The sequence below is a fragment of the Colius striatus genome, chromosome 15 (genome assembly GCF_028858725.1).
Source record: "Colius striatus isolate bColStr4 chromosome 15, bColStr4.1.hap1, whole genome shotgun sequence".
NCBI classification, from domain to species: domain Eukaryota; kingdom Metazoa; phylum Chordata; class Aves; order Coliiformes; family Coliidae; genus Colius; species Colius striatus.
In genome coordinates this window covers 2,260,891-2,288,646 of record NC_084773.1, presented here as the reverse complement: position 1 = coordinate 2,288,646, position 27,756 = coordinate 2,260,891, and the positions used below count along the sequence as shown (strand labels likewise).

The window sequence follows — 27,756 nt, the reverse complement described above, 5'->3', positions numbered from 1 at the left end:
GTTGAAAGGACCTGGGAAGCTCATCCAGTGCAACCCCCCTGCCAGAGCAGCACCACCTAGAGTAGGGCACACAGGAACTCATCCAGCTGGGTTTGAATGTCTCCAGAGAAGGAGACTCCACAGCCCATCTGGGCAGCCCCTGCCAGGGCTCCCTCATCCCCACAGTGGAGAAGTTTTAATTTATTCATCAGAGGGTCAAAGTTTCTATTCTTTACATACTTTACACAAGAGCTGACAGCTTGCCAGGCTCATTAAATATAACTGAGCTGTGTGATGCAGCTATATTGAGGTATACATCTACCTTTCTAAGTCTGATGCTGTACCACTTACGAAGTTGAATCTGCAAAGGCAGCAATAAGGCCACAAAGGCTGAATTCCCACAGCTGGGAATTCATTAAACATGATCTCTGCTACCAGTGACACTAAGGATTGCAACACGAAACGAATCAGAGGGCTGACAGAAGAACCAAACCTCCATATGAGCTGTATCTATCATGATGATGAATGTAACTGAGGAACACATTTAACAGCCTTAATTAATAGGTAGATTTTTGTTCTTTTAGTTTCAGTGGGGATTTCTTTATAGCATAGCCTAAGTTTGGCAAATAAAGTACTTGAACTTCTATGTCCCACCACATGTAAAGCATAAGACACACCTCCCTGCACCAGGGGCCATGAAATAGCAGGTGAGGATTTGGTTTGTCAAAACTCCATGTACAGATTTTGCCAAAATCTACACTTCAATACCTTTGGGGCCAAACTTAACCATGCATTTGATGACATCTCAACTTCCAGCATTCAAATTCTTTCCATTGACTCTTTCCAAATCAAAATGTTTGAGAAGAGTAGAAATAAGTATCAGGAAATAGAGAAAAAGGAGATCAGTTGAACAAAATGAGCATGGTACTTAATTCAGCAGCTGTTAAGAGTTAGGAAAGCAGACATTTGCTTTACTGCTGAGCTCTCCTCAGTCACAGAAAGCAGAAGATGAATCAATGAAGGTGTGAAGCCAGGTTTATGGGCTGTGTTCTCACAGACTTCATGCTTCTGTTGACAGGTACACAGCTGTCTTTGAGTTGTGCCATTTGCCAAGGACATTCAGGTTTAAAAATCAATCTTCCATCTAGCTGCACACACCATGCAAATGATCATTAAGTCCCTTGTTGGCATATGCTCAGAGCAAACAAGAAGCCTTGCAGTCACTTAAGGGGGAATTAAATTAGGCCACTCCAATGGTGATGATGAATTTTGATGTGATACTGGGGGAAAAAAAGATTACTTTTGGGAAGCATTTCAAAAGGCTTAAATGAAAATGAAATGCAGAGGCTCCTATCAAACTAACCATTCTGATCATTCACACTCTTGGTGTGATAAACAAGATAAAGCAAAGACTTACTGACCTGAGTGGGAAACAAGCCTCACTGCAGAAATGAAAATCTTCATCCAGCATTATATCATAGAATGGTAGGAGTTGGAAGGGACTTCTAGAGATGATTTAGTCCAACCCTCCTGCCAAAGCAGGTCCCACCTAGATCAGGTCACATAGGAACATGTCCAGGTGTTCTTGAAGACCTGCAAGGAAGGAGCCTCCACACCCTCCCTGGGCAGCCTGGGCCAGGGCTCCCTCACTGAAACACTGAAAGAGTTCTTCTTTCCCAGGTGCAAGGACTCTACATTAGTGCCTGATGTTAAGTCTTCTTTGAACAACCTGACAGTAACACTAACTGCTCAGCAGATTCACAACATATTCCAAAACTAGAGACCTCTCTTTCAGACCTATCATGTGTAGACTTGAACTGTGTACGTATCTCTATGGCAAATAATTCATAGAGCTCGGTGCTGTACCTGACCATTAATGAGTTCACATTGCTCTCAGTCTCAACCGAGTCACAGAAAATTGCTCTTTATTCTTATACTCACTGTTCAGTGATTCAAAAACTATGTTGAATTTTTTTGTATGAATTATTTGAACAGTATTCTACCCATAGGAGAAAAAAAGATGGAAAAAAGGCATCGTCTTACAAGACTTTCTCCTTTTTTATCTGCAAGATGTTCTTGCTCCTTATTCGCCTAAATTCTCCAGAGGCAGCATAAGACAGACAAAGATCTGGCCTGTATTTCATACTGGCAATGTTATTTCATATGTTCTAAAGCCCACTGCATCTGTGCAGTTCAAAAGACAACAGCTGGCACAAATATTACTGCAGGTTGAATTTAGCCTGAGGTTTTTTATTACTGGTGATTGGGCAAAAGCAGTAATAAATCCAGTTTCCTGTCAGAACAAAAACAAAGGGGCTACAAGTCAGAAGGGAAAGAAATATTTTTCATTGAGTCTGAAAACACAGAGCCAATGACACCATATTTTCCTAACACCGTTTTTACAGCCCATGCTCAGGATCAGTGGCTTTCTTAATCCACCTTTGTCAATCCATCAAACAATTCACTATGCCACAGACATATCACCTTTTTGCTTGAGGTTCCAGGGAAATTCAAAACTGAAAATGCACAAGGCAATAAACTGCAGGAGGCTCTGGGGAGTACTGACAGAATCACGGCCTTGCAACAATTGCCCTCACAGAAGGATATCAGGTTGGCCAACAGGATTTCCCCTTAGTGAATCCATCCTCACTCCCCCAATAACCATCTTTTCCTTCATGTGTTTGGTAACAATATTCAGGATGAGTTGTTCCATCACCTTTCCAGGGATGGAGGTGAGGCTGTCCAGCCTGTAGTTTCCTGGGTTGTCCTTCCTGCCCTTTTTGCAGCCTGCAGTGACATTGGCCTGTGTCCAGTCCTCAGGCACCTCACCTGTGCTCCATGATTGTTCAAAAACAAGAGAGAGAGGCTTAGCAATCCCACCAGCAGCTCCCTCAGAACTCTATGATGCATCCCATCAGGTCCCATTGACTTATGAGCCTTAAGCTTGGCCAACAAGTCTTTAACCTCTTCCTCTTTCACCCAGGGCAAGTCCTGTGTTGTCCAGACCACCCTACACACGCAGGAACGAGCGGTGGTCCAACTCACTGGAACCTCTGCTTTCATGAGGGGTCATTTTTACAGTATCAGCAACAGGCTTGATCCTTTTTGGTAGGTTTATAACATTTTTTACTTTCAGAGTGTTTTTTAGGAAGAAAATGTATTTATATATATTCAAGCACATGTGTGAATAAATGTGCAAGTATAGATATGCACACACAGATATAGATCACAGATGGGTGTATATATATATGTTCATAAAACACATTCAGATACCTGATATGATCTTACTAATATAAAGATATCTGGGCTGATATTATGGAGTCTTTGCTGTCTTTGTTATATTTTATTACATCAACACTAAAACATCATTAAGCCTAAAAGAGAAACCATGAGATAGAGCTAAAAAAAGCAAACCTTCCCCCAACCATAAGGAGAACAATTTACACGACATAAAACCAATTCCTAAATTAAATGCACCAGCTCTGAAATGAAAACTATCAAAACCTTTACCTAACTGATGTGCAGCATCATAATTTTTAAGGCCCAAATCTACTAGAATAAGCACAGCTCTCAGTGATCTGTACCAGGGGAAGGAAAAATTACCATCAAGAAATCCAGCCATTGTGACAAGAACCAGGGGATCTCACACGTGGAGACTGTGAAAACATTGATTTTGAGAGAGCTGATGAATTCACAGGTAGTACTTTAATCTCCCTCAGAAGAATAAAGCCAGGAAGTTGTACAGATTTGCAGGGGTTCTTTACTGGGGGTTCAGCACTTGAGCAGTAAGTCAGGAACAGGCAGTCACAGGCCAACTGGTAAAACCCACAGTGCTGCTCTGTGGCATTCTAGTTGCACTTGAAACGTGAAAGAGGAATAGAGCTCACCCACCATTTAAAGGTGTTTTCCTCATTCCCCTCACCCTGCACTCCTGAAGGTGTATCAACCATCTGCAGTGGCAACCTGACACAGGTCAACAACCAACCAGAGGAAATGCACAGATACCTGAAACCAGGGAACTGGCCTGGGATGATCTGGCAAATAAACCTGACTGTGAGGAATCAAGGTTTTAGTTTCATCAGCAACCCTCTGGTGTTTGAAACTGTGACTGACAGCTGTGTCTCAAGAAATCTGTTCTATGTATCATCATGGTTTCTGAAGTGGCATGTCTCCTCTTGCACTCTGAGACAAACCCCACACAGCAACTGGCTTGTGTTCTCTATATAGCACAGGGACAAGGAGAATGGGTGGGTGATTAAGACTGATAAAAGCTTTTAGAACCTAAGCAGAGGAGAATCTGCATTGCACCCATCCAGAAGATGATTAAGCTACATATGTGACTGTAGTATTTCAAATGACAATGAAGCCAGTATCAACAACTGAGTCATCTGAAAAGAACTGGAAACAGCTCCAGCTTCTAAGAGTCAAAATATTACACTTGCAAAACTTTATGAATGCACTTTCTTTCTAAATTACTGGCTTGTCCTGACACTTGGCTGATAACAACTTCACCATTTGTATTGGGTAACAAACAGGTCACACATCACATTCTGCCAAACAGCTGCAGAAGCAGCTATTTCATCTCTAGGAATCACTCATGAAGGAGACACTAAAAATTTTCACAGAGCAAAGCTGGGCTCTGCAAGGTTACAAGTGCTCAGTAAAAATCCTTTGTTGGAGAAGTTTCAGACATTAAATTCATCCCTCTTTGTTGGTCAGCAATTTCCTTATAACACGACAGTTTCACTGCCACTTGTGCGAGTACAGTAACTGGATCCCAGTCAAAAGCAAGTCTTCTGCTAGAACAGGTCACAAGGAATACAAGGTCTAAGTGGCAACATTTATCAAGACCCCAGTCATCTTCCAACTGCTGTGAACATTGCAGCTTTGAGGCACAAAGGGTTGAGTGTGGGAAAAAGGAGCAGGTAAGGCAAGTCACATAGGAACAAGTCCAAGTGGGTTTTGAAAACCTCCTGAGAAGGAGCCTCCACACCCTCCCTGGGCAGCCTGGGCCAGGGCTCCCTCACCCAAATAGTAAAGAAGTTTTCCTTATGTTTAAACAAAATTTTTTGTGCTCCAGCTTCACCCCATCACCCCTTGTCCTGTACCAGATTCAAGAGGAAAAAGTGCTGTCCCAACCTCCTACATCCACCATTGAGATAGCTGTAACTATTAATGAGATCCCCCCTCAGTCTCCTCCTCTGCAGACTGAACAGCCACAGTGCCCATAGCCTTTCCTCAGAAGAAAGATGCTCCAAATAATACTGCACCCCATAACAGTGCAGGTTACATTGCTCAGCAGACTCAGCTATCCTTCCCTGGGGTCAACTGAAATCTAAGACCTCTTCAAGATAATCTCACACTGTGTGGAATTACAAAGCCAGAGCCCACATGAGTAGGAACATAGGTGAATTTTTAAAGAGCAAAATCATTTCATCTGAAAAAAAAAATCCAAAACCAAACAAAACCCATGATGGGAAGAAGAGCAGTTTACTCTCTAGTTCATGAGAGCCACCATGTATATGCACAACCAAGAATGTATGCATCAAACACATGGGGCCATGTCAGGTAACAGTGAGTGGGGGAACATGACTTTATGATTTAAGCAAACCAAAACCAACAAATGAGTAGTTCTTGTTTTGTATATAAGTATTATAAACCATAGACATTAGACCATTTAACAGATATCTCTTTAAAAAAAGAAAGTACAATATGTTACTGCTTCTGTTGTCTCAAAGAAATCAATCTCTTCCAGCTTACTCAGCTGTAAAATTGGCAGGCTACAGAGCTATCAAGAAATACAGACTCTTTTACTCAAAATCGAACCAAAGAGAGTTTGTACCACATGAAGAGTGTTAACACAACAAACAAAATGCCTGCATTATAGATACAAGGAGCAAATGCTGAACTTTGCTGAAAAACTCACCCTGGAACACAGAACAAACAATGTACCATCCAGGCTAGAACTCAAGTCATCTTGGTTTTCATGACCAGTTTTGGCAACTGCTCTAGACCCACACTGGATGAATCCTTGCTGCTGCATAAAACTACAGTATCTACAAATTTACTGAGCACAGCTACAGACTTTACTTTGAACCTCTGCTCCTTCAGATACTACTGCAGAAGCCTGGGCAATGTATTTTAGGACTCCTGCTTATATCATTTCGGTTTTTCCTATGAGATCACTGGATATGCTTATTTAGAAGGTCAGAACTTCATGAATTTGCTTTGCAACCCCAAATCTCAAGCAGCTGCTTTGAAATAGAGCACAGTCTCACCACCCAATTCCACCATTCAATGTGGCAATTACAAGTGACCTTGCACCTGTGCCAAAGGCTGTGCAGCTCAGCCCATCTATTAGAGTTGAACTTTAACTTCTCCTGTTGAACTGAGTTAGCAGGAAACTCTAAGGCCAGTATAGAGGGTCTTCTATCATGCTTTGGTACTGTTTTCTAGTAAATACTAGATTAGTGCTAGTAGTGAGACTACTAGAGAGTGTTTTCCTGCACTCTGCTCTATTGTTTTCTGATGAATGACTCTCAGTCAGATACAAACTGGAATTGACTCAGACCCATTGTGTTTTTGCTAGTCTTTGCACGGAACAGGCGTTCATGCCAATGGAGTCTGGGGACTAATCAAAGACAGACAAGTATGTTAACATTCAAACCACTATTTACAGCTTTCACAAGCTGAGAGAACCAGTGAAAGAGCCCTCATGTAAGTATAGCAACAGAATGTGACAATTAGTGGGTTTTGTTTGGGGAATTCTTTGTTTTAGAAGCAGTTAAAGGCTGAGGATGACAAGCAGCAACAATGACAGTTAATAGAAAAGTTTGTAATGATCTATGGAAAGGATAATGGACTCTCTGATTATCTCCACAGAACCAGCACCTTCATTTTTACACTAAGATGAGATCACACAATTAATTTTAAATATTAAAGAATGCCATGTCTAGCAACCTTTCTTCCTAAAGAATCTAAATTCTCTGAAGTGCTTTACCCAGACACTAAAAACAGTAAAAGTGCTAATTAGCATGACAGTATATGCACAGTGATGCCTTTTTTCCTCTTCAACAGTTCTGTCCCGGTTGATCCATATCCTAGAATTCAGAGGCCTGACTAATTGCAGGCTACCAGGAACAGAAAGCCTTTGTTCTAACCTAACACAATACTTGTACCTCTGTTCTTCCTGGAATGTTACCATGGAGTACCAAAAAATATAGATCTGAACCCAAAAGGAATAATCATGAAGCCACCTAAAAATACACTGATTCAGAGCAATTTGTGACAAGCTGGCCTGGTAGGTCTATGCTGGCTCAGTCAGAAATCAAGTTGTTCTCCTGCACCTATAGGAAAATTTAACTCTCCCTCTCTGCTATTCAACAGTTACATTCCATTTGAAGCTAGGAGGATGGAATTTACCAAACTTTGGTTACAAAGAACAGAATAACAAAGTGTGCTGTGTAAAGCTGATGTTTGTTAGCACCTTGACTTACCACATAAACTAAAGGAGAGTACCCACTCAACAGCAGTTTGTTTTGTAGTTAAGGCAGCTAGCAGCTAACACACACACAACTACAGATGGCTGAGACACACACATCTCAATACACATAACCAGCTTGTGATGCAATATACAATTGCACATATACACAGAGGCACGTAAGACACACAGCAAAAGACATCTCTGAGCAGCGCAGTACCTTGCAAGGGTGAAAATGCATAGCCTCAAGCCTTGAACTGGAGCTTTAGAAACAAACCACCCCCTGGCTCAGACCTAAAACTGAGAAGCCAATGAGGCAAATCAGCTCTACTTCCTGGATACGTTAATTGCACCTGTGTCAATTTCTATGCGTCAGTAACTGTAAAATGAATCAGAAGGAATACATCGCAAAGATGCCGCTCCAGCAAGGAGGTGGATGCAGACTCGCATGTGCAGGTTCCCCGCACAGGACCGCAGCACTGGTAGCGATGAGCGGCTCAGCAGTGCCGGGCTCTAACGTGCTTGTTTGCCCGCACGGGATGATGCATGTCGGTGGCACCGCGACCCGCGCAGGCCCTGTCGGCACCACTGGGCGCGCCTGCCGGCGGCCGCGCACCCTACGGCTGTCCCAGGGTCTGGCCGGAGACCGTAGCGAGCCGGGTGCCCCGTCCCGTCCCGGCGGCAGGCGGTCGCGGCGCCCCGGGCAGCAGCCCCGCCGCCGCCCCAGCCGCGGGAGGGCGGGCGGACGTGGCCGGGAGGCGGCCGCACGGCCGGGGCGGGGCGGGGGCGGCGCCGGCGCTAGGCCCGGCGCGGCGGGGGGCGGCGGGTGCTGCGCACAGCCCGGCTCCCCTCGGCCGCGGGCGGAAGGCCGGAGCGCGGCAGCGCCATGCCCGGCCCGGCGGCTCCGGGCGCCGGCCCCGACGCCGAGGAGAGCTACGACTTCCTCTTCAAGCTGGTGCTCATCGGGGACGCCAGCGTGGGCAAGACCTGCCTCGTGCAGCGCTTCAAAACCGGGGCCTTCGCCGAGCGCCAGGGCAGCACCATCGGCGTGGACTTCACCATGAAGAGCCTGGAGATCCAGGGCAAGCGGGTGAAGGTGAGCGGAGCGGCGGCCCGGGCCCGCGGGAGCGGCCCGACAGCCGCGCCGCTCGGGTTCCGGGGCAGCGCGCTGCGGCTCGCCCCCCGGCCCGGCCCCCGGCGCCGCCGCCCAGCTCCGGGCCGCCCAGACGCCGGCGGAGCCGGGCGGGCGGCCCCGGCGCGGCTGCCGGAGCGGGAGGCAGCGGCCGGCGGCGAGCGGGGCCGGCCGCCCGGGGTGCCCCGCCTCAGGGCGGCTCCCGCGCCCCGTCCCGCCGCTGACTTGGCCGCCGGCTGCGGCCGTGCTCGGAGGATGGGCTGCTCGGCGCGGGGCCGCCTTCCCGGACGGCTCCTGTGGGCGAGGAGGGACCGAGCGCATCTCTTCACTCGTTTTGCCGCAGCGGGCGGGTAGCCGCAAGCCGGGCGGGCTCCGCGTTAGCACCGCAGGAACCCTGGTGACAGCCCCACGCTCTGCCTCCTCTGTGCCGCAGCTGCAGCCTCCCTCTCCTCTGTCAGGCTTCTGGCCGAAGTGTTGTATTTACAAGCCAGAAGCAACCTCAGCTGGACTGTCATGTTGCCAGAGAGTGATGTGGAACTGGCCGATTGAGAGAGGTTGGGGGAGCCGTTGTTGCACTGGCATGTTTAGAAGTTCTAAGACACTGTTTACAGGGTGTCTAAGAAAGTGCAGCTTCGCAAACTAGAACAAATCAACCCTAAAGTTGACTTCTGCTTTTCTTGTACTGGACAGAATCAGCTAGTCGTTAGGGTCAGAAAGAGGATAGGACATTTACCCGGTGGAATTGTCTCCAGGCTCTCAGCGGCATAGACTCCCTGAGCACAGAAGTGTGATGAGACAGCAGGAGAAAAAGGCTTAAAACACCTGCAGTTGGTAGGGGGCTGCTGGGATAAACCCCCTGCACCAGCCCCCTCCAGAATGGAGTCATCCAGTCATCCTTAGTTATCCCTAGTTGGGCTAAAAAGAACTTAATGCAGTCACTGCCCGGGAAGGATGATGAAACTCTAAAGTGACACGTAAATATAGTAACTGCAATTTCGGTTTCTGTTTACCAAAGTAGGTGTCAAAGTCCTCCGTTGTGTTTTTCTTAGAAATTGACTTTGGTCAGCAGAATACCAAACAGCGGGAGCTGCCGAAAACGGAAGAAGGCAGGCTCCCGTTTTGTAGGGAAGGAGGGGGATTAGAAGCCGTGCACACCTAAGAAAGGTGTTCGTTTTCTTGGGTGTGTTCTACCTCTTCCTGTACCTTGTACAGCCAAGGTTAGCAGTTGAAAAGGAAACTCAGATGTTCTGTTTGTGCTGTTAGTACCTCTTCTGTGCTTTTTAGCGAGAGAGCTGTTAGAAGTGAGGGCAGCAAGCTAGAAATGAGCAAGTTAGAAGAGGGGTTTCTCCTTTAAGCTGGAAACCTGGTCCCATTTAAATGCCAGGCACACAGAAAGTGACAAATGTGTCTGCTCTAAGTGCCAGGGGTCTCAGGCAGTGACTCCAGGAGCAGGGGAGGGCTATCCCAGGAAATAACCCAACCTTCCTAGTTGTGTGTTTCCCTGTTGGCACCACCTACACCTGAACATCCAGCCCTGTATCCATAGTCAGTCTGTACCAAAACCTGTGGATTGCTTCTAAGCATTTTACAAAAACACCCAAACAAGTAGGCAAATGCAAGCTCTTGAGGCTCCATCTGTACTTCCACTTAGAAACAAATCAGGGACACACAGTCTGAAGAAGAGTATTTTAAGGATTACTTAAGGGAAACAAATCCAAGGTTGTTGCTGATTTACAGGACAGACGTTTTTGGTAGCTGCTGAGTCAGGGACACAGCTAGAATATGAGAACACTTGGAGGCTTTGTTGTTTGGTCTGTTGAGGTGTGGGTTGTACGTGAAGTTTAAATTCCAGTCAGGCTTTCCCAGTTGGATTTGGGAGGTTTCGGAGCAGCCCATCTCATCTGGGAAGGTTTGCTCAGCGTGCTGTAGGGAATGGAAAACAAGGAGGCATTTTATTACTCTCTTGTGAGCTGCCTTTTGAAGAAGGCATTTGTATCTTCCACATTTGAGAAGTTTGGGGTTGGGGTAGGTTGTAATGATTCTTGGAGGAGCGCTTTAGCTATGTGAGCAGATTGTATCCTGGCCTGTTAGTGAACATGCCTGTGCATGTGCTGTGCCAGAGATGCACATTGTGATGCACTATTTCCACCTCCTGTTTAAAACAAGAGTGTTGGCTAAGTTGTTGTTTGGAATGCATCAAATCAGGAGATGTTCAAGATGTGTTTAAAATAAGATTTGGTTGACCTCACAGAAAGGTCCTTCCAAAAGCATGCCAGGTGATTCTCTGTGCTGCTCTGGTTTCATCCCGGGTTTATGCTACTCCAGACAGTATCTTCCCAAGGAATGTGAAGGTTTGGTCTCTTTTCAGCAAGTGGTGCAGGAATGAGAAAATTCCCCTTTCTGTAGCTCATCTATACAAGTTCTGTCAGAACAACAGTGTGTATGAAATAAAAAGTCTCAAGGAGCTTTTGAACACTACTCGCTCCACAACCTCACCTTCATTTTCAGCCAAGCAAAGGACATTTCTTTTGAGATTAAGCCAAACATTTTAAGGTTAATTGTGATAGTGTCCCTCTCAGTTTAAAACTTCAAATGTTGTCATTAGAGTAACATAATGTTTATGAAGCATTTGGAGCCTAGGGATTTTAAAGCTTTCTTTCTTTTGATGCATGTGTGGTAGATAAGAGAAAAGCACTGTGCTGGGATACTAAGGTTCTGAATATAAGGGGTATTTTTAACTCAAGGCTTTCCTTGCATCTTAAAACTGCATCATTTGAAGTGTCTCACATGATATTTCATATACTTCCACCTCCTCAGCTACTGAAGTTGACCAACTCATATATAACGAGAGGGTGGTGGTTGAGAAAGGAGTTATTCATGGGCAGTCCTGATAAGTGAGTCTCTCTCTCTCTCCAGAAACACAACAGTAAGGCACTACTATCATAAGCTTCTCCAACATGTGCTCACCCTGATTTGCAGAGATTTGCCACTTTCAGAGAGGAAGAATACATAAGCTTGTCTGTGCCATCCAGTCTTCTGTTGCTCTTCTCATTCTTTCTTTAGTAAGTAATTTCAATTGGCAGTATGGCCCAGTGGGAGTAGACAGGGTTGCCTGGATTACCTGTGTGACAGGCTGTTGGGAGGTGTTGGAGCTGAAAGACAGGCTGCATGGCACAGGCCAGGGTTTGGCAGACCCAGCACACCAGGTTCTAATGGAACTTCAAAGGCAAAGCTACCTGCAATGACCACCGTGATGTTTATCACCAAGGCAAATTCTGGCCAGCATAAATCCAACATTTCCCCTCCTCAGCTTGGTGAAATGTCTGCAGTTTATATTAATTTTTACAAGCTGCTGTTCAACAGGTTGAAATTGTGGTGTACTGCTCTCTGTAAGATACATTCTTCTTAGCCAGTAAAATCCTGGAGTACAGTCTGTAGTTCCCAAAACTTGTGGTTGTTGACTTAATGCATAGTGATTAAAGTCCTATTGATAAAAGAATTACTTGTTCTTTGAGTGATAGGAAGAATCTGGCAAACAGAACATAAGTGTTTTGTAACTGTTACATCACTGTAGGAAAAGATATTTATCAAACGGTGGAACATTTTCCATAAAGACACTCCTAAGACCAAGTCTGTGAACTGTGCTTAGTAATAACAGAATTCCTTTTCTTTGATGAGTTTCCTTCTGTGAACTGATAAATTAATTGGGTGTCTTTATTTTATGCTGTCATTTGGTAACATTATACATACACTGAATATCTTTTTCCTTTATGCCATGGCTCTTTTCTCTTTTGCTGTGTCTTTCAGAAAGCAGCAGGAGAGAAGAACATTTGCAAACACATTCCTTTTATAACAAATGCTTCTTTATGTGTCATTGTACTTTTTAATTTATAAGCTTTTTCAGCCCAAGTGATATCAAGGTTCTTGGCTTTTATTCAGGCCTCATGGCTGTAACTGTATTTCTTTCAGAATGGCTCAAAATGTAATGTGTCATTATCTGTCTGAGTTGTAAGTAATATAATATTGCTATTTAACTGTCTTGTCTCCTGACCATTGTGTCTAACAACAGTGCTAAACAAATACAAATGAAGCTGATGGTTATTACATGGAAGCAATATTCTTCTAATATCCACAGGAAAGGGAGCTTTCTTCTCTGTCAAGTACTTTGACACTCCTAAGGCCAGAGCACACAGGAATGCTGAATTCCCAACAAAGTGGGATTCCTCATTCCCTGAAAATTTGGTAGGGATCAACAGAATGGAGCAGTTTGTCCAGACTGTTCTGTGTATGAATATCACTTTAACTGGAAATACTTAGTCTTTTTACTAGCAGGTGTTGTGATTTCCCAGCACACAGAAATGTATGTTATTGTTTGCCATTTAAGATGACAGAATTTAGACACAGTTGGTTACGAATCATTAAGCACAGTGTTTGCATTCACTGTGTCCTTACCGGGAAACTTCATGGAAGTTGCTGTATTTGAAGAATCCATAGCACAAAAGTGACATGTCTGTCTTTTTAACAGAAGTTTTCAGCTACAGGATGCACTTGTTTACTGGTAATGCTGCTTCACAAGTAAAAGTAAACCTGAACTCCCATGACACTTCAGAAGAATCATGCAAGTACTTAGTAAATTATGTAGGAAATGAGGGAGGGAGAAATTGCTTAATGTGTCTGAGGCCAATTGTTAAGCATTATCCTTTGATGAACCATATGTTCATCAATGCAAAAAGAATCCACATCAAACCTTTTGATAATACTCATTTACTGTGCTCTTTGGTCAACCTGTCATTCACCATTTTCAACACTGTGTCCCTTTCTGTAGTTAAAACTGCTTTCTTTAAGCCTAATCAGACATCCCAGAATGATCTTCCAGAGAGCTACCATAGGTTTTACCACCTCCTGTTTTCTCCCTTATGAAAAGACATTCAAGACTTTGTCTAAGGTACTTATGGAAAGCTCCAATTCTATGGTGATTATACAGTCATAAAAAAATCTTAGAGGAGTTAATAGTTGGTTTATTGCTTTGCTCTTCAGTACCAGCCAGTGTCAAGGGCTCTGCTGTCCAAAAAAATCAAAGCTAAAAGCAGATCAAAACAAGCAGCTTTTTAAGTAAAGGGGCATTCAATAGAGAAGCAATTAGCACAAGAAAGGTGGCTCCTTGTCTTTGTTGGCTTAGGGTATTCTGTCATATTCCTTCAGAACAATGGGTGGTTATTCTCTGTTCATTGTCCTGCCCTTATTTGTTAGCAGAGATGGTCCCCCTGAAGGCCTGCTACCAATCTCTTGTTTCAGAGGTGTTTTTCCTTTATGTTCTCAGGTGAATTTAACACAATCGCATCTTTCCCTGTCTTCCTTACACCAAAATTGTTGCCAAAGTAATTACAAAAAGAAGAACTGCTTGAAAAGGTTACTAACTGACAGACATGGCTTCTATCACATCATTTAAAAAGCTGGAGCACTTCAGGAAATGAATAATTAAGCATTTTGTGTCATATACTGCATATGTAATACACAGTACACAGGATAATGCGTTTTTTATGACTAGTTCATTTGCTATCTTGATTTTAACATCAAATTTACATTGAGGTGCTTTTCAATGAGAAATACTAACTTTTTGTCTTTCACAAACAATTTGCAATTATTATTTCTTGTCTAGAGTTACAAATTGGAAATAGTTTCACAGAGAGACTATATCAAATGACCATCAATCAGTGGGTTTAAATTAGAGCTGTGATTAGTATTGATATATATATTTATATATAGCTGTCATGTTTCTTTTTCAATAGAATTGCATCTCTGTATACTTGTTGGAGAAAAGAGTGTTTACTGGTATTTTTGTAATGACCTGATCTTTAATCATATATGAGACTGATTCATGTTATACAGAAAGATTTTTCTAAAGATGCTGTCAAGAGAATGAGCTACATTTTGCCTTTAGGAATACATCTTGCTTTAAATTAGGTAATCTGGGTCATAATATTTGCATGCTTTGTGTCTGTAGTGTCTGCTCTTAATGATGTAAAACAAGACAGTTATTAAAACTTCAAACGAGGTGACAGAAGAGGCTTTCAGGCTTCCCAGTTGTAAGGAGTGAGTGCTTATTAGCCTTCCAAAAAGCACCTTTGTACACTTTGTGCAAGGCTGGACCCTGTGATCTTAAGGGTCTCTTCCAGCTGAAACAATTCTATGATTCTATAAGGCAGACTGACTTCTAGGAGCTGAAGATGCCTTCTCTGTGTGGCTCTGCCAGAGAAGGCTGTACCAGGACTCCTTACTGGTGAGGGTGTTGGATCCGTTCACACCACCTTCAGCAACAAGTTAAACTGAAGGGGCATAGTCATCATCAGTTCAAGCCAAGTTTGCCATCTCACTAAAGGGTGGTGGAACCTTCCTCCCTGCACAGTCTGCATGCTTTCAGTGCCATGTGACTGTGTAATGAGCATTAATCCTTCAAACAAAAGGGAAAAAAGCCTATTTTTCAGTTACAGCAGTGAATTAAGCTATATAGTGCATCAGATTAACAGGTGCAGTGCAGGGAGAGAGCAAGGATATGCAGCTGGGAGGGCGAGGCTTTGATGACAGTATTGTCTTAGTCTGGCTTAAGCAAGTCATTAAACTATGCTTGACTTTCCCTGAAACAGAGTGACTCACCTGTCTCCCTGTGGCAGCAGAAGTGATGGAAACAGTGACAAACAGGCCTGTCACTTGGTGTGTATGTTTGCAAGAAAGTATCTGCTTACAGGCTAACATATCCTGTAGTTTGAGTATGAAATGAAAGCAAAACCACTGCATGTAAAAAGCTACATGATCGAGAATCCTTACACCAATGAGGAGTGATGAGGGGAGCCTGAGGGAAAGAGCTTACCTGGAGGATGTGGGCTGGGAGGAAGACTGCTGTTTGAGCTCCTCAGATTAGACCTGTGGTCTGTGGTGTACCCAGTGGGACACTCAGGGCTTCAGCAACTTTGTACAATTCAGTCCTGTGAACGCATAGACAGAAATGGTTGAGTAAAAAACGGGGGGTGGGGGGTGCCATGAGATCTTGCTGGTGACACTTTGAGGTTGCTCTGTCACTAATGAAAGGCTGTGGAAATTGAGGAGGACTAGAGAAAGGCAATTATCACACTCATCTTAAAAGGGCAAGAAATCCTGAGAACTTACAGGTTGGTCAGACTCATTGTGGTCCCTGGGAAAATCATGAAGCAATTCTTCCTGGGAGAATAAAGTTTTGACCTCATTTGAGCAGGCAGTTGGCTTTGTCACCTCCCAGAATCTGTCCCAGCCTCAATGATTCTGTGATTCTATGGAAGGTACTTAGAGAGAGGTTTTCAAAATCCAGTATACAGCACAAGGCCCAAGACTGGCTTGCTCAGTCGTGCTGCAGGTAAATCACACTTCTCATGTGGTGTAAGTAAAAGGTAAAACAATTGGATTTTTTTAACTTTAAAAGTTTTAAATTCTTCAGTATGCACAGAATCCCTCTCCCAGGAGTTGGGTAATCATCACGAGCCTCGTTTCACACTTGACCTAACCACTGATTGAGGTTAAAACTATGCAGCAGACACAAAGGTCTAGCAGGAGACTTGAGTTCAGAGAACGTCATACATAAACCTGCCATGAACTTCCTTGTCTCAAGTAATTGTCTGTGGACTGCTCTCAATCGTTATCTGTTTCAGTTAATCATCACTGCTTTGTGGGTTTCTGTTTTCTGAGTCCATTACAGTCCCTCCCCCCTTCTCTTGAGAAAACTCTTACCAGGACTGGGAAGTACTTTTTTTATTGGATTGATTCCTTTTAAGGTGCACATATATCATTTGGGATTTAAATGCTTGGAAAGTGATCTGACCAGTACAGCATTTTCCAAAGTGAAAGCTGCTGCTCAAACATGGCAGCAGAGTCAGGAGGCACAAACAGAACACTAATGTGCCAAAGAAGGAAATGGAAAAATGATTCCATATTATTTGGTATAAAATATCACTGTCACATTGTGGTGGTGTTAGCTCTTTAAAATAAGGAGGTTCAGAGAGAGGAAAAATGGTGAGAGATCCACAATATGGGAAGATTTAAAAACCCAAGAGTATTTGCTTATGTTCTGTCTCAGTTTAGAAGAGATGAAGGGTATAAGGAATGGCACAAAAAGACAAGCAGCAGTCTCTCATTTGGGGATAGAGAAATGAAAGTGCAACAGAAGGACAGAAACTATAACAATTTATAAAGGGAAATTCCTCAGTTTCATTGCTACTATATGTTGAAGCCAAGAGCTTTGAAAGATTCAAAAAGGATTAGAGATTTATATAGAGGATGAGAACATCCACAGTTACTTCAGATTAAAAGCTCCTGGAAAATAAACCATCATGTTCCAGGACATCAGACATCCTATTAAAACAAGAGGGTTTTTTAAAGTATTCCTTATGAGTGGGATGTTGTGTTTGTCCACTCTTTAGTTATTTGGCTTCTTCCTCTGGAACATCTAGTACTGGGAAGTCAAACCCTAATACTAAAACTCATCATTCTCATGCTTCTGGAAAAGTATGTAAGCTAAGCATTTCTTCTTCCTGCCCAGATGTATTGTCAATTCTCCCACCCAAAAAAGTGCAGGTGACCAGACTGACTAGAATTGCTGACGTTTCTTTTAGAGATTCTTCTACATGTTTTGTGTATCCTCTCTATAATTCTTTTCATTGTCTCATATTTCCTTATAAAACAGCATCAGTGGTCTCAGATGGTACAGCTTCCTATTCCAGTTGTTACTGCCCCTGTAGCAGAACTGGCAAAACCATGTCAATGCCACAGACAGTAATGCTAGTGAAAACCCCTGTGTAGCTTCAGTGACACACCAGACAAGAACCGGAGCAGCTTGGCTATGGGCTAACGTCTTGTATTGCTCACTGTGCTAAAGAAACTGATAACAGGGTAGAGCTGGGCAAACAAGTGGCAATTTTGTAACCTGCCAGAGAAGGATGCATCAGAGCTCACCTGGAGGAACCCAGAGCATCTCAGATGATACAGGAACTCTGAGCAGCTAAGTGCAAAAAATCTTCTCCAGTCTATATTCTTACCTTTAAATCACAAGCAAAGGACTAGACCAAATGTGATGCCAGGGTGTATTACATATAGGGGATGTTTGTAACAAGGCAATTGAAGCAAGTCCTATCTTGTGATTCAGGAAAGCTCACTGCATGCTGTTTCCTTTAGTTGCAGATCTGGGACACAGCTGGCCAGGAGAGGTTCCGAACCATCACACAGAGTTACTACCGCAGCGCCAACGGAGCCATCCTGGCCTATGATATCAGCAAGAGAGGCTCCTTCCTGTCCATTCCTCGCTGGATCGAGGATGTGAGGAAGTATGCTGGTTCCAACATAGTACAGTTACTGATTGGTAAGTGAAATGTTTCAGTGCCAAGTGCTACAGGTTACTGTGCAATGGAATTCATTGCAGTGCTTGTTAGGAGGTTGAGTTGGTTGAAGGTGATTGCAATAGATCCCACGGGAAATTTTCCCAGTGTTTTTTTTAATTAGAAAGTACTGATTCATCAAACCAGAAATGTTTTGCTTTGATTCATTTTCCTTAAGAACCAGACAGCTTTGTATCAGAAGCCAGCTTTGAATCCTTTGTGTCTCACTTAACTGGGGACCCATGATATCCCTGTTCTGAGGCACAGCTGCCCTGGGCCCGTTCTCACGATAAGGATCTTAAGGTTTCCAGGGCCTGGAGAAGCTCCATCATATCAAGCTGATGTGCTTTGGCAAACTGGAACACCCACGTACTCCAGTAGGTGGGGATTTTGGAAGGACTCTGGGGCAGTCAGGGTCTGTCAGTTCTCTGTGAGAAGTTCTGCTTCTCTGCCCCGACGTTTCTGACTCGGACATGGTTCTCAGGGCCTCTAGATCTGCTCTCACTATTCTGGATTTCCTTAGGTACCAGCAGACTGCTGCTGCTTTCACAAAATGATTCTAGCTTTCATTTCTAGCTCATTTTTCTTCTGTTAAGGTCTACAGCCACTAATTTTCAGTTAGTTACTTTTTCTGTTCTCTAGATGAGTCACACAGAAGTAAAGGTTGGAAAGAGCTTAAGAGATCACCTAGTCCAAGCTGCTGCTCAAAGCAAGGCTAATGTCAGGTTGCTCAGGGCCTTTTCAGTCAACTTTTGAAAATGTCCAAGAATGGAAATTCTGCAGCTTCTCTGAGCAACCTAAGAACTCTGACATAAACAGCCATTACTCTGTTTTTTCTTCCAGGAAACAAGTCTGACCTAAGTGACCTTCGAGAGGTTCAGCTGGAAGAAGCTCAGAGTCTGGCTAAACACTATGATAATATCATCTGTGCCATAGAGACCTCTGCGAAAGACTCCAGCAACGTGGAGGAGGCTTTTGTGAAGATGGCTACAGAGCTCATGATGAGGCACGGAGGCCCTATGTTCAGTGAGAAGAATACTGACAGCATCAAGCTTGACAGCAAAGACGTTGTAGAAAGCTGGGGGTGTGGCTGCTGATATGAGCTAGGTGATATCCCTAACTTTACTGGAATTTAGATGGTGCTTCACCCTAATGCTGAGTAGCATGGTAGCCATATTCTCCTCCTGTGAAACCAGCGATTTTGTAGAAGTTAGACACAATCCTCTTTGCTTTGGTGTCTTATTTTTTGAAAAAGGGACTCTTGAGAGGTAGTTCTAAAAGTCAGACCCTCTGAAAAACTTACTCAACATTTGTCCCCACCGTGTTCTTTTCTGTAACCTTCATACAAGTTCCAAAAGTGGAGGAAACAACTTGGAACTGGTGACGTGGGGTGAGGAGACACATGGTTGGGGAAGAGACCAATGCACATCCAAAGTTCTGAAGTATTTAGTGTGGGACTGTTGGCAAAGGAAGTCACCTTTGGAATAGGCAATCTTGATGGTGTCTCCTTAAATCCTCAGCACTCCACCAGTGACCAGGAAGTGACAGTGTCTTTGATAATTTCAAGTGTCAGAATGCCCCATGTTTTGATATAGGACCAAATAGCAGTCACCTGTCCTAGGGCACATGGCTTGCTAGTTAGTACTGGAGCAGGCCCAGGTGGGGAAGCCTTCTCTCAGGTTTTGTTAGAATCTTTGTAAATGATCATTTTAACAGCCTGAACAATAATCACATGACTTGCTGTCAAGCAGGACTGGACCAGCTGTTTTAAATACAGCCTTCAGGAGAGGGTAGATGCATTTCATTTGTTATTGTTTGTACAGTAATAGCTCCCTTTTCCAAATAGGTACCATTGAGCTTTTGCCCTCAGGTCTCACTTTCATTCCACAACTCAAGATGTGTACCACTGGAAACAGGAACTGGAGAAACCTTGAACTGACTGGTAGCCATGATCTCCTGCCATGTGCCTAATGGTCATACACAGGGTTAATTCTGGTCATACATTTGACATTATGTTACCAGAGTGTTTATTGCTCAGGTGGCATTTAGGTTTTGGTTTGGGTTTAGTTTTCTTTTAAACAGTCTCTTATGATCTGTGCATACAATGGGAAGGAAGACCTCAGAGCAGCTGAAAACTGCATGCATTGCAACTTCAGGGTTGTAAGAAACCAGTGTCTTTTCAAGTGATTCCTTCCCAAGTTTGGACTCAACTGCTTCCCTCTCCCTATCACAAGTTACCTGTTGCTTTTCATTTCTTGAAAACATCAGGAAAAAAACCTTTCATGTTGATCAAAATTCACCTTACAAAAATGGATTTGCAAAGGGAGCAGAAGCAGGATTCATTGTTTAAAATCTGCAGTTAAAGCAAAGGTGTTGAGAGGTGACAAGTGTTTTTTGCAGCCCTGGTACTTTGAAGAAGCTCATTTTCAGAAAGCACCCACTTAAAGCAAAGCCACTTGTCTCTCTTAAAAACCTTGATCAAAAAGGGCCTGGATTGGTTTGCTACCAGGGCTACCACAGTTTTCAGCCATTCAGCATATCCAGTTATCATGAAAATCAGGAAGATTTAAGAAAGGGCTAATGGATCCTAGATTCAATACCATTCCTCTTCCTACAGAAAATACTGAACAATTCTCAGTCTTTCTGGTTTTTTAAACTGAAGTAGATAATTGAGGAGTTACACATGCTTTGTAGCCCGTTTGCTTCTAATCTAAGGAGTTAGTTTTCAAGTTTTATAGTTCTAGGAGTTGAAAGGGCCTTACATTTTGCAATTAGTATAGTTTTCTCAATTCCGATGTCTTATATGGAAGGGCAGGTTGAGCTGCAGTACTCAGTAGTATTTTTGGGTAGTTTTACAGGACATTCCCAGCATTCCTACATCCAAAGGTAACGGTGTCCAGCAGGAGCTAGACACTGAAAATGAGAATTGACCGAGCTTTAGATTTGTTAGTGATTAGCAAACATTGTATTCCACTCTTGGTAGCAATTATCAAGACAGTCCAAGCTAATTCACAAGCCTGGTGACTGCTTTTCCTCCTGATCAGATGGTCCTTAAGATACAGGATACTGGCAAGCATTTGACTTTGTCTTGACATCTTGTATTTTACAGCTGTAGGTCAGAGCCCCGCAGTTCTGCGTGTTTGAATGTGGACCCTCAGATAAGCTCTGCCTCCCACCCTTTGCTGGATTAGTGCCAAATTATTGAAGCCATGCTGATGAAACGTTTAAGAACATGTGTTTAAGAACAGTATTGCTGCTAATTAAATCAAAATCAGTAGTTTACAAAAGAATTCATCTCCAAACTGGAGTAAAATGAACAGAAATCCTCCTTCCAATACAGTCAGTGAATGATGGTGTTTTTACAGTAGAAGGAAAACTGTTATCAATCCATTTTCTTAGGTTTGAGGTTTGTTTAGTAAACAAACAGAATTAGACCAAGTGCTCTACTTTTCCTTACAACTTGCTCACCTATATCTCTTAAACTAGTCTTGAAGGCTGAGACTGTCTGCAGATTAGTCTCTTTCACTCAGAAAACATGAAACAGCATCAGTGGTTTGTTGCTGTGTTCTCAAATTCAGATTAGTTTTTGTTTTGCTGCAGAAGATTCAGACAGTGGCTTTAAGTCAGCTTTGTCTTCTAACTCTTGCCCCTTCTCTGTTGTAACCAGTGCAATACAAGTTTGCATGCTCTGCCTAACTGAACAAGAGGGAACATAGACTAACAGACTAGTTTATTTTCAGGTTAGCAGCAGATGTGAATGACAGTGCTTGGGCTCTCAGTAGTAAAAGGCCATTTCATTTACCAAACCCTTTCCTTGTCTATTTGTAATAGCACAGTACTCACTAGGCTGATACTTTCTTGACCAGAAATAAATTAAACAGTAAATGTGACTTAGAGCTTTCCATTCCCCTTCTGGAAACTTGTATTAAATCCCTAATTCACACACAGAGCTACGTAATTCAAGTATTGGGAAGGGAGTCCTGTTGACTTAATTCTACTGACCCTTCTGAAACTGAAAGGATACCAGAGTGAAGAGAGTGAGTAGCAGTAAACCTGATATTTATGGGTAAAAATCTCAGTTGCAAATCTTAGGTTACAAATGTGCACTGCTGTACATCAAGTGAATAATTCAGTAGTGCATGATCAGAGTTAACAGCATAAACATTTGCCAAGAATCCTGTTTACTGGCAGTTGAACATTAACAAGACTATGGTGCAGGAATTGCTTTTAAGCAGTTCTCCTTGGCTGACCATGTATTTAGATTAGTGTTTATCATTTAGTTTTGGCAGTACCCAAAGTGAGCAAAATATTACAAAAACACAGGAGGGGACATTGATCCCTGCCTTGTAACACTTAGGAGTGGAATGCAGAAGCAAATACTGAACTGAAACCATCAGCAGAATGTGGTTCACAGGAGCATGGGCATTGTTATCCTTTGTATTGGTTTTGAGTTCAGCTAATTTTATCTCCAGTTACTCATCCAGTCCATCATCATGGATGGAGCTTGGACAAATATTTGTAATTCTGCAAATATCACACCAAATAAATGCCAGCCCAGCAACCTGATAACATTTGCTTTGCAAAACAAAATATTTTACAAATTAAAATACTTCAGAACAGCAGAAAAGCCCCAGTGACTTTATCACTCTCACTGTGCTGGAAAGCAGCTCAGTCTTCCATGGGGAAAACTATAAAACTAAGGGAAGGCCAGCTAATACCACATAGATTGCCAAGAGCTTCATCAAGAGTGGAGATCTTGCTCACTTTTATCTTTCCCTTTACAGATCATATTTATTTGAATAGATCAGGTGCAATACATGTGTTACTGCATAGTACATGACAGAATGTAAACACTCCTGCAGTAGAACCCTTAAGTACCATTAAAGCCTTTCCTTGATTTGCCCCAGAATATATTGTCCCACTGAGATTTACACTTCTGTTACTTAGTCTCATTGTCCCAGCCAGCTGACCATTTGAATGTCTCTTGCCACCTCGTGCCAATCCCAAGGGAAGTGGAGGGTAATAGAAGTCATTTCCCTTTACCTATCCTGCTTCCACAGCACATATATATTAACAGACCACTGATGTTTACCCTATTGCATTATTTTGGGCAAACAAAGTGAGAACAATACATGCTTTGTGAAACTGAAAAATAAAGTGACTCTCCTTTTGGCATCTCCCAACCTTGGAGAGTGCTCACTTTAACCCCTGTCAGCCATTCCCAGACTCCACAGAAACAAACCAGGTTCCAGGCAAAGTGTACAACTAGTAAACAGAGAAAATTCAAGGCAATTGGAGCAAGTATGTGTAGCCTTTTGTTGAAGAGTTAGTTCTCACATGACTCACTTTGCTCCAGTAGTTGATGACCATGTAGCTTGTATTCACACCCTCTGGTACACAAAGGGAGGCAATTGAAGAGCAATAAGCCCTAGGACAGGTGTAGTTCTTGGCAGAATTGAAAGGAAGCGAATTCCAAAGTTTAGGCTAATCACTCTAACCACTTAATTACCCTTTCTCAAATGATACTGGCTTGTTTCATCAACTACAAGGCATTCTAGATTTACTAATTTAGCAGTAAGATGCCACAGTGTTAATGTAGATTAACAGTTACATTTTATTACAGTTATAGGAAGTAGAGTGACTGTAGAGTCAGAGCAGAGTCCTTTATAACTGGGCTATTATCAGATTTGACAATTCTTTTCCATGCAGTAAGAAAACATTCACAGATTTGGGAAATACTGTCTCAGTTTTGTTTTTGTGTAGTATCTTTTGGTGCTGATCTGACATTTCAGTTAGAGAACCAGCCTCCTGGGTATCTTAGCTTTTACTGGCCAGGTAATGTTAGATCTCTTTTAACTCCATTGAATTAGGTTACAACGTTATTCAAAGCTGCAGAAAAATCTCAGGTGGAAGTATTTCATTGCAATCCCCCACTGCACACTTTACATAAACTCTTCCAACTATTCACAGCATCATAGCTAGATGTTCTGATTTCTAGCACAAGTTTAGCCCTCTGCATCTATTTTATCATTTCCTTTTCATTTACTTGAAAAAGAGCAGGGTTACAAAACCAAACTAGCCAGCCCAAATGTATATTTGCTGTCTGTGGAATCATTATCAGAGGTTAGGTAAAAATAGCCAGCATACTCTCCTATCCTGATCTTAGATAGCATTTGTTTAATGACTGAAAAACTGTTAAAATGCATTTTAAAAAGAATTCCTTGAGGCACAATAGGGGTTGGGATTTTTTCTTTCATTGTGTCTGTTTTTTAACAAGGGTTTCTCTTAAATACTGATAAAGGCTGTTACCTGTACTCCATTGGTACCTTTAGGTGCCACTGAAGACAGACTTAGGCAACAATTGTCTTGGTTTTCCATATGAGTCAGCAGCCAGTGGAAAACAGGGGAACAGAAGAACTTCCCAAGGATAAGCACAGTGAGGCCTGAGTAAGTCAGGGAAGATCTTCTGTTTAGTCCAAATAAATATCTTGGGTTTAATCAATGCTTACTCAGTTCAAAGCAAATACTTGCCTTCCCAAATCGTGAGGGGTTTTCCCCAACTTTGCTTCTTGTACCACAGAAATTTGACTGCTGTCTATACTGAAGAGGAATGGACTGATTAAACTAGTTAAGTGTGTGGTATCAGCATAGTTGAGTGTGGAGAGCTGTAAAATGGACTTAAAGCTGTATATAGAGCTTATTCCTTCCATTATGAAGTTAAAAGTATGTCTCTCTCCCCTAGGACACCATTTGAAAACCTTTAGAAAACCCAAGATCATACTTTGATAAAACAATTATTGAAGCTCTCTTTATGATTAAAAAAGTCACTTTCCATGTTTCTTTTGCAAGGTATTCTTAGGCTTCAACTAAGTTATTTCCAATTTGATTATCCAACTGAACTGTGACACTAATGTCTACTTTCTTCCAAACTGAAATTTACCAGAAAACTGATTGTTCTTCCTATCACAAAGTGCTGCTGGGCCAGCAGATAGTCTATAGCCAACAGGTTTTTGCACATGTGTAGCTATTAATCTCCTGCTCCTGTGACAGTTCCTTAATACCTGCAAAGTGTGTCTATAATTCACTGTACTCAGCAATCAGTCAAGTCCAGCTAGTGATCATTCATCCGAGACGGTAGTGCAAGTCAGGGTGAGATACTGAGTAGGTACAGCAGCTTCACAAAGCTGCTTCTGTTTAAGACACTTCTAAGGCTTACTTAAGCCATTCAAAAATTGCTGTGAACAGAGAAGTTATTACAAGTGCATTATTTTCTTTTCCTTTAGTCATAACATAGAAAACATCCCAGAATTACATGTTTTACTTTAAAGCCTAGACTAGGATACTAAGAACAGTAGTCACCTGTTTTAAGTTTTCATAAGAACGTGGATCTTGTCATTGACTACAGAGTAAGAGTTTATTCCTCCATGAACTCACTCAGATATCCTGAAGTACACACTATTCAGATGTACATTTTAGCTAAAAGTACGTTATATATGACCAAAATTGTCTTTTTAAGGTACCTGACTAGCACCCATCTGTATACTTCCACCAGGCAGTCTCTTTTCTGTCCCTGCACTGCAGAACACACCATGAGCAACATCTCTTTTTCTGCAATAAATTCTAGGCACAGTACAGACTTGTAAGGAAGATGTGAGGGAGTGATTTGGGGTACCTTAGCTATTATGTATGAAAATGAGGGTGTGAAAGATTGTCCTTTGAACACAGCATGCAAACTTGTCTTGACAATGCAAAGGTACTTAAAAGAAAGTGAGTTAAGAGCTGGATTTTCAGAAAGGCTAAAGCTGCAGACAGGTGCCTACCAATGTCTTCAAAAGCATCTAGTTACCACTGCAAATAAGCACAAAAGTTGTACAGAACTGCTTTTGCAGTAAAGGGAACTGCTTATCAGACCAAATGTACATTAATGTGAAAGGCAGAGCATCCTGACTGGTTCTATAATTTTCATCTTCATTCCCTATGCTGTGCTTAAGTAACCATTTTTCCCCTTTAGAAATGGTATTTCAGGTAGACTATTCTAAGTGTGAAAAGTAGTTTGGTACTTGACAAAATCAAATGCTATATAGGTTTTCTTAAGAGAGTGACAATATCAACGAGACTGACTTTGCTACCACAGTTTGATGGTGCCATATAAGGGATTTATGAGACAGCATGAAGGGTTGGAATGGTGCTGCACACACACACCATTTCAAAAGCCATCAGGTGAGATCAGACCCTGTCCTGCTTGCCAGAGAGAAAGTGGGTACAGACATATACCCAGCAGAAGGTGAATTTAGTTATTTGTAAGAGTCTTTAAAGATTTCTATTTTATAAGTCTGTAAGGAGAAATGCTAAGATTTTTGATAGTTAGATATGCTCAGTGCTGTCAACCAGCTTTTCCCTCTTTCGTGCCTCACTCACTGATCTCTGACAGACATAAAACCCACAACTCCAGAGACTAGATAGCATTCAAGTGAGTCTGGCTCACACACCTGCTGGGGAGAACGTAAAAAAAATCTCTAATTCATATTGAATTCATTCACTGCATTCCAAAATTACTTGAGGGGTTTGGATGGTAACAGTGTTAAAATGGTTCTGCATTTTCTAGGACAAATCCGTTGGTGTTTTTCAAGGTTTCTTCAAGAGATGCAGGCTGTACGTTTCTAATCATCAGCAGCTACTTTGCTTTTAAACTTTCTTATCACAATACTGACTAGATCATTTGGAATATGAGGAAACAAGGGAGCAAGCTTGCATACTACAGTAATTTTTTATACTTTACCTTCATCTATTTATGAATTTATTATGAAAAATATTTTTAAACATAAGAAACCTGCTTTTTGTTGTGAATTTTAGCAAAGTAGTGGATACATTGTACTGTGTATCATTAAAGAGGTTTAATTAAACGGTTGGCAATTAATATCTTTTGTTGTGATTTCATGCACATACCTTGCTGTGGTTTATTATCAGAAACAAAATGGAGTTTTGAGAAATGGTGTATCCTGTTCTGCAGTGCTGTATGGTCTTCTGCTTTTACACAGGATACCATCTAATGCACTCTTTATTAAACAAAACTGCTTCTCTCTCTTCCTCTTATCCTTACAACAACCCATCACTTACATAAATGCATGCACATGAAATCATTTCCAGTTAGTTAAGCTCTCCAACATAACTGTCCAGAAAGATTAAGAATAAAAATCAAAGTCCTCAGTGTTGGAGAAGTGCAAATAACAAAAGAAGTGCTTACAGTTAAGTGTCAACAATGTAGTTCCAACTGCACCTTCCCAAGGGAACATTTAGCTCGTGGATTTTATTTAATTGCTGTAAATTAAACAAAGTGACAGCCCTTTCTATTAATTCTAACATCAGTAGATGAGCACTTTTGACCCACAGGAACCAAATATTTAATGATTTGGTTCTGTATGCAGTCTACTACTTCAATAACAGCCTCAGGTACCAAACCAGCAACCAGTAGTTTGCAATGAAATGGCCATGCTCTAAAGCTGGTTCCTTAGAGTACAGGGTACAGCTGAAGTCATTAGTTAAATCTCTTGTAATAACACACTCTTCACTCCTGACACATTCTGGATGTAACTGTACGTGTCACAGCACATGCACAGTGCTGTAGAGAATTGGTGTGAGAGAGAAACAGTGCAAGCGTCATGCTTAACATGTACCTACTCTTTGTAGGTAGTGACCTTTGTTTTTCCATCTACTTCACATATTCTGCACATCAATAATATACTTTCTACATCTGTGTGGGGAAAAGA

General features: G+C 42.3%; 1 protein-coding gene across 1 annotated transcript; it reads left to right on the top strand.

Moving 5' to 3' along the window:
* Positions 1-8,301: 8,301 nt before the first annotated feature.
* RAB43 (RAB43, member RAS oncogene family) lies at positions 8,302-26,906 on the top strand. The gene is made up of 3 exons (XM_062007968.1): positions 8,302-8,555; positions 17,790-17,973; positions 18,833-26,906. The coding sequence occupies exons 1-3, from the start codon at positions 8,346-8,348 to the stop codon at positions 19,084-19,086; spliced, it is 648 nt and encodes a 215-aa protein (XP_061863952.1). The 5' UTR covers positions 8,302-8,345; the 3' UTR covers positions 19,087-26,906.
* Positions 26,907-27,756: the final 850 nt, after the last annotated feature.

Bases quoted from the DNA above. Each gene is read 5' to 3' on its own strand.
- RAB43 (XM_062007968.1), top strand. From the start codon at position 8,346: ATGCCCGGCCCGGCGGCTCCGGGCGCCGGCCCCGACGCCGAGGAGAGC. The intron at 8,556-17,789 runs GTGAGCGGAGCG...TGTTTCCTTTAG, and splicing joins TCCAGGGCAAGCGGGTGAAG to TTGCAGATCTGGGACACAGC. The intron at 17,974-18,832 runs GTAAGTGAAATG...TTTTTCTTCCAG, and splicing joins CATAGTACAGTTACTGATTG to GAAACAAGTCTGACCTAAGT.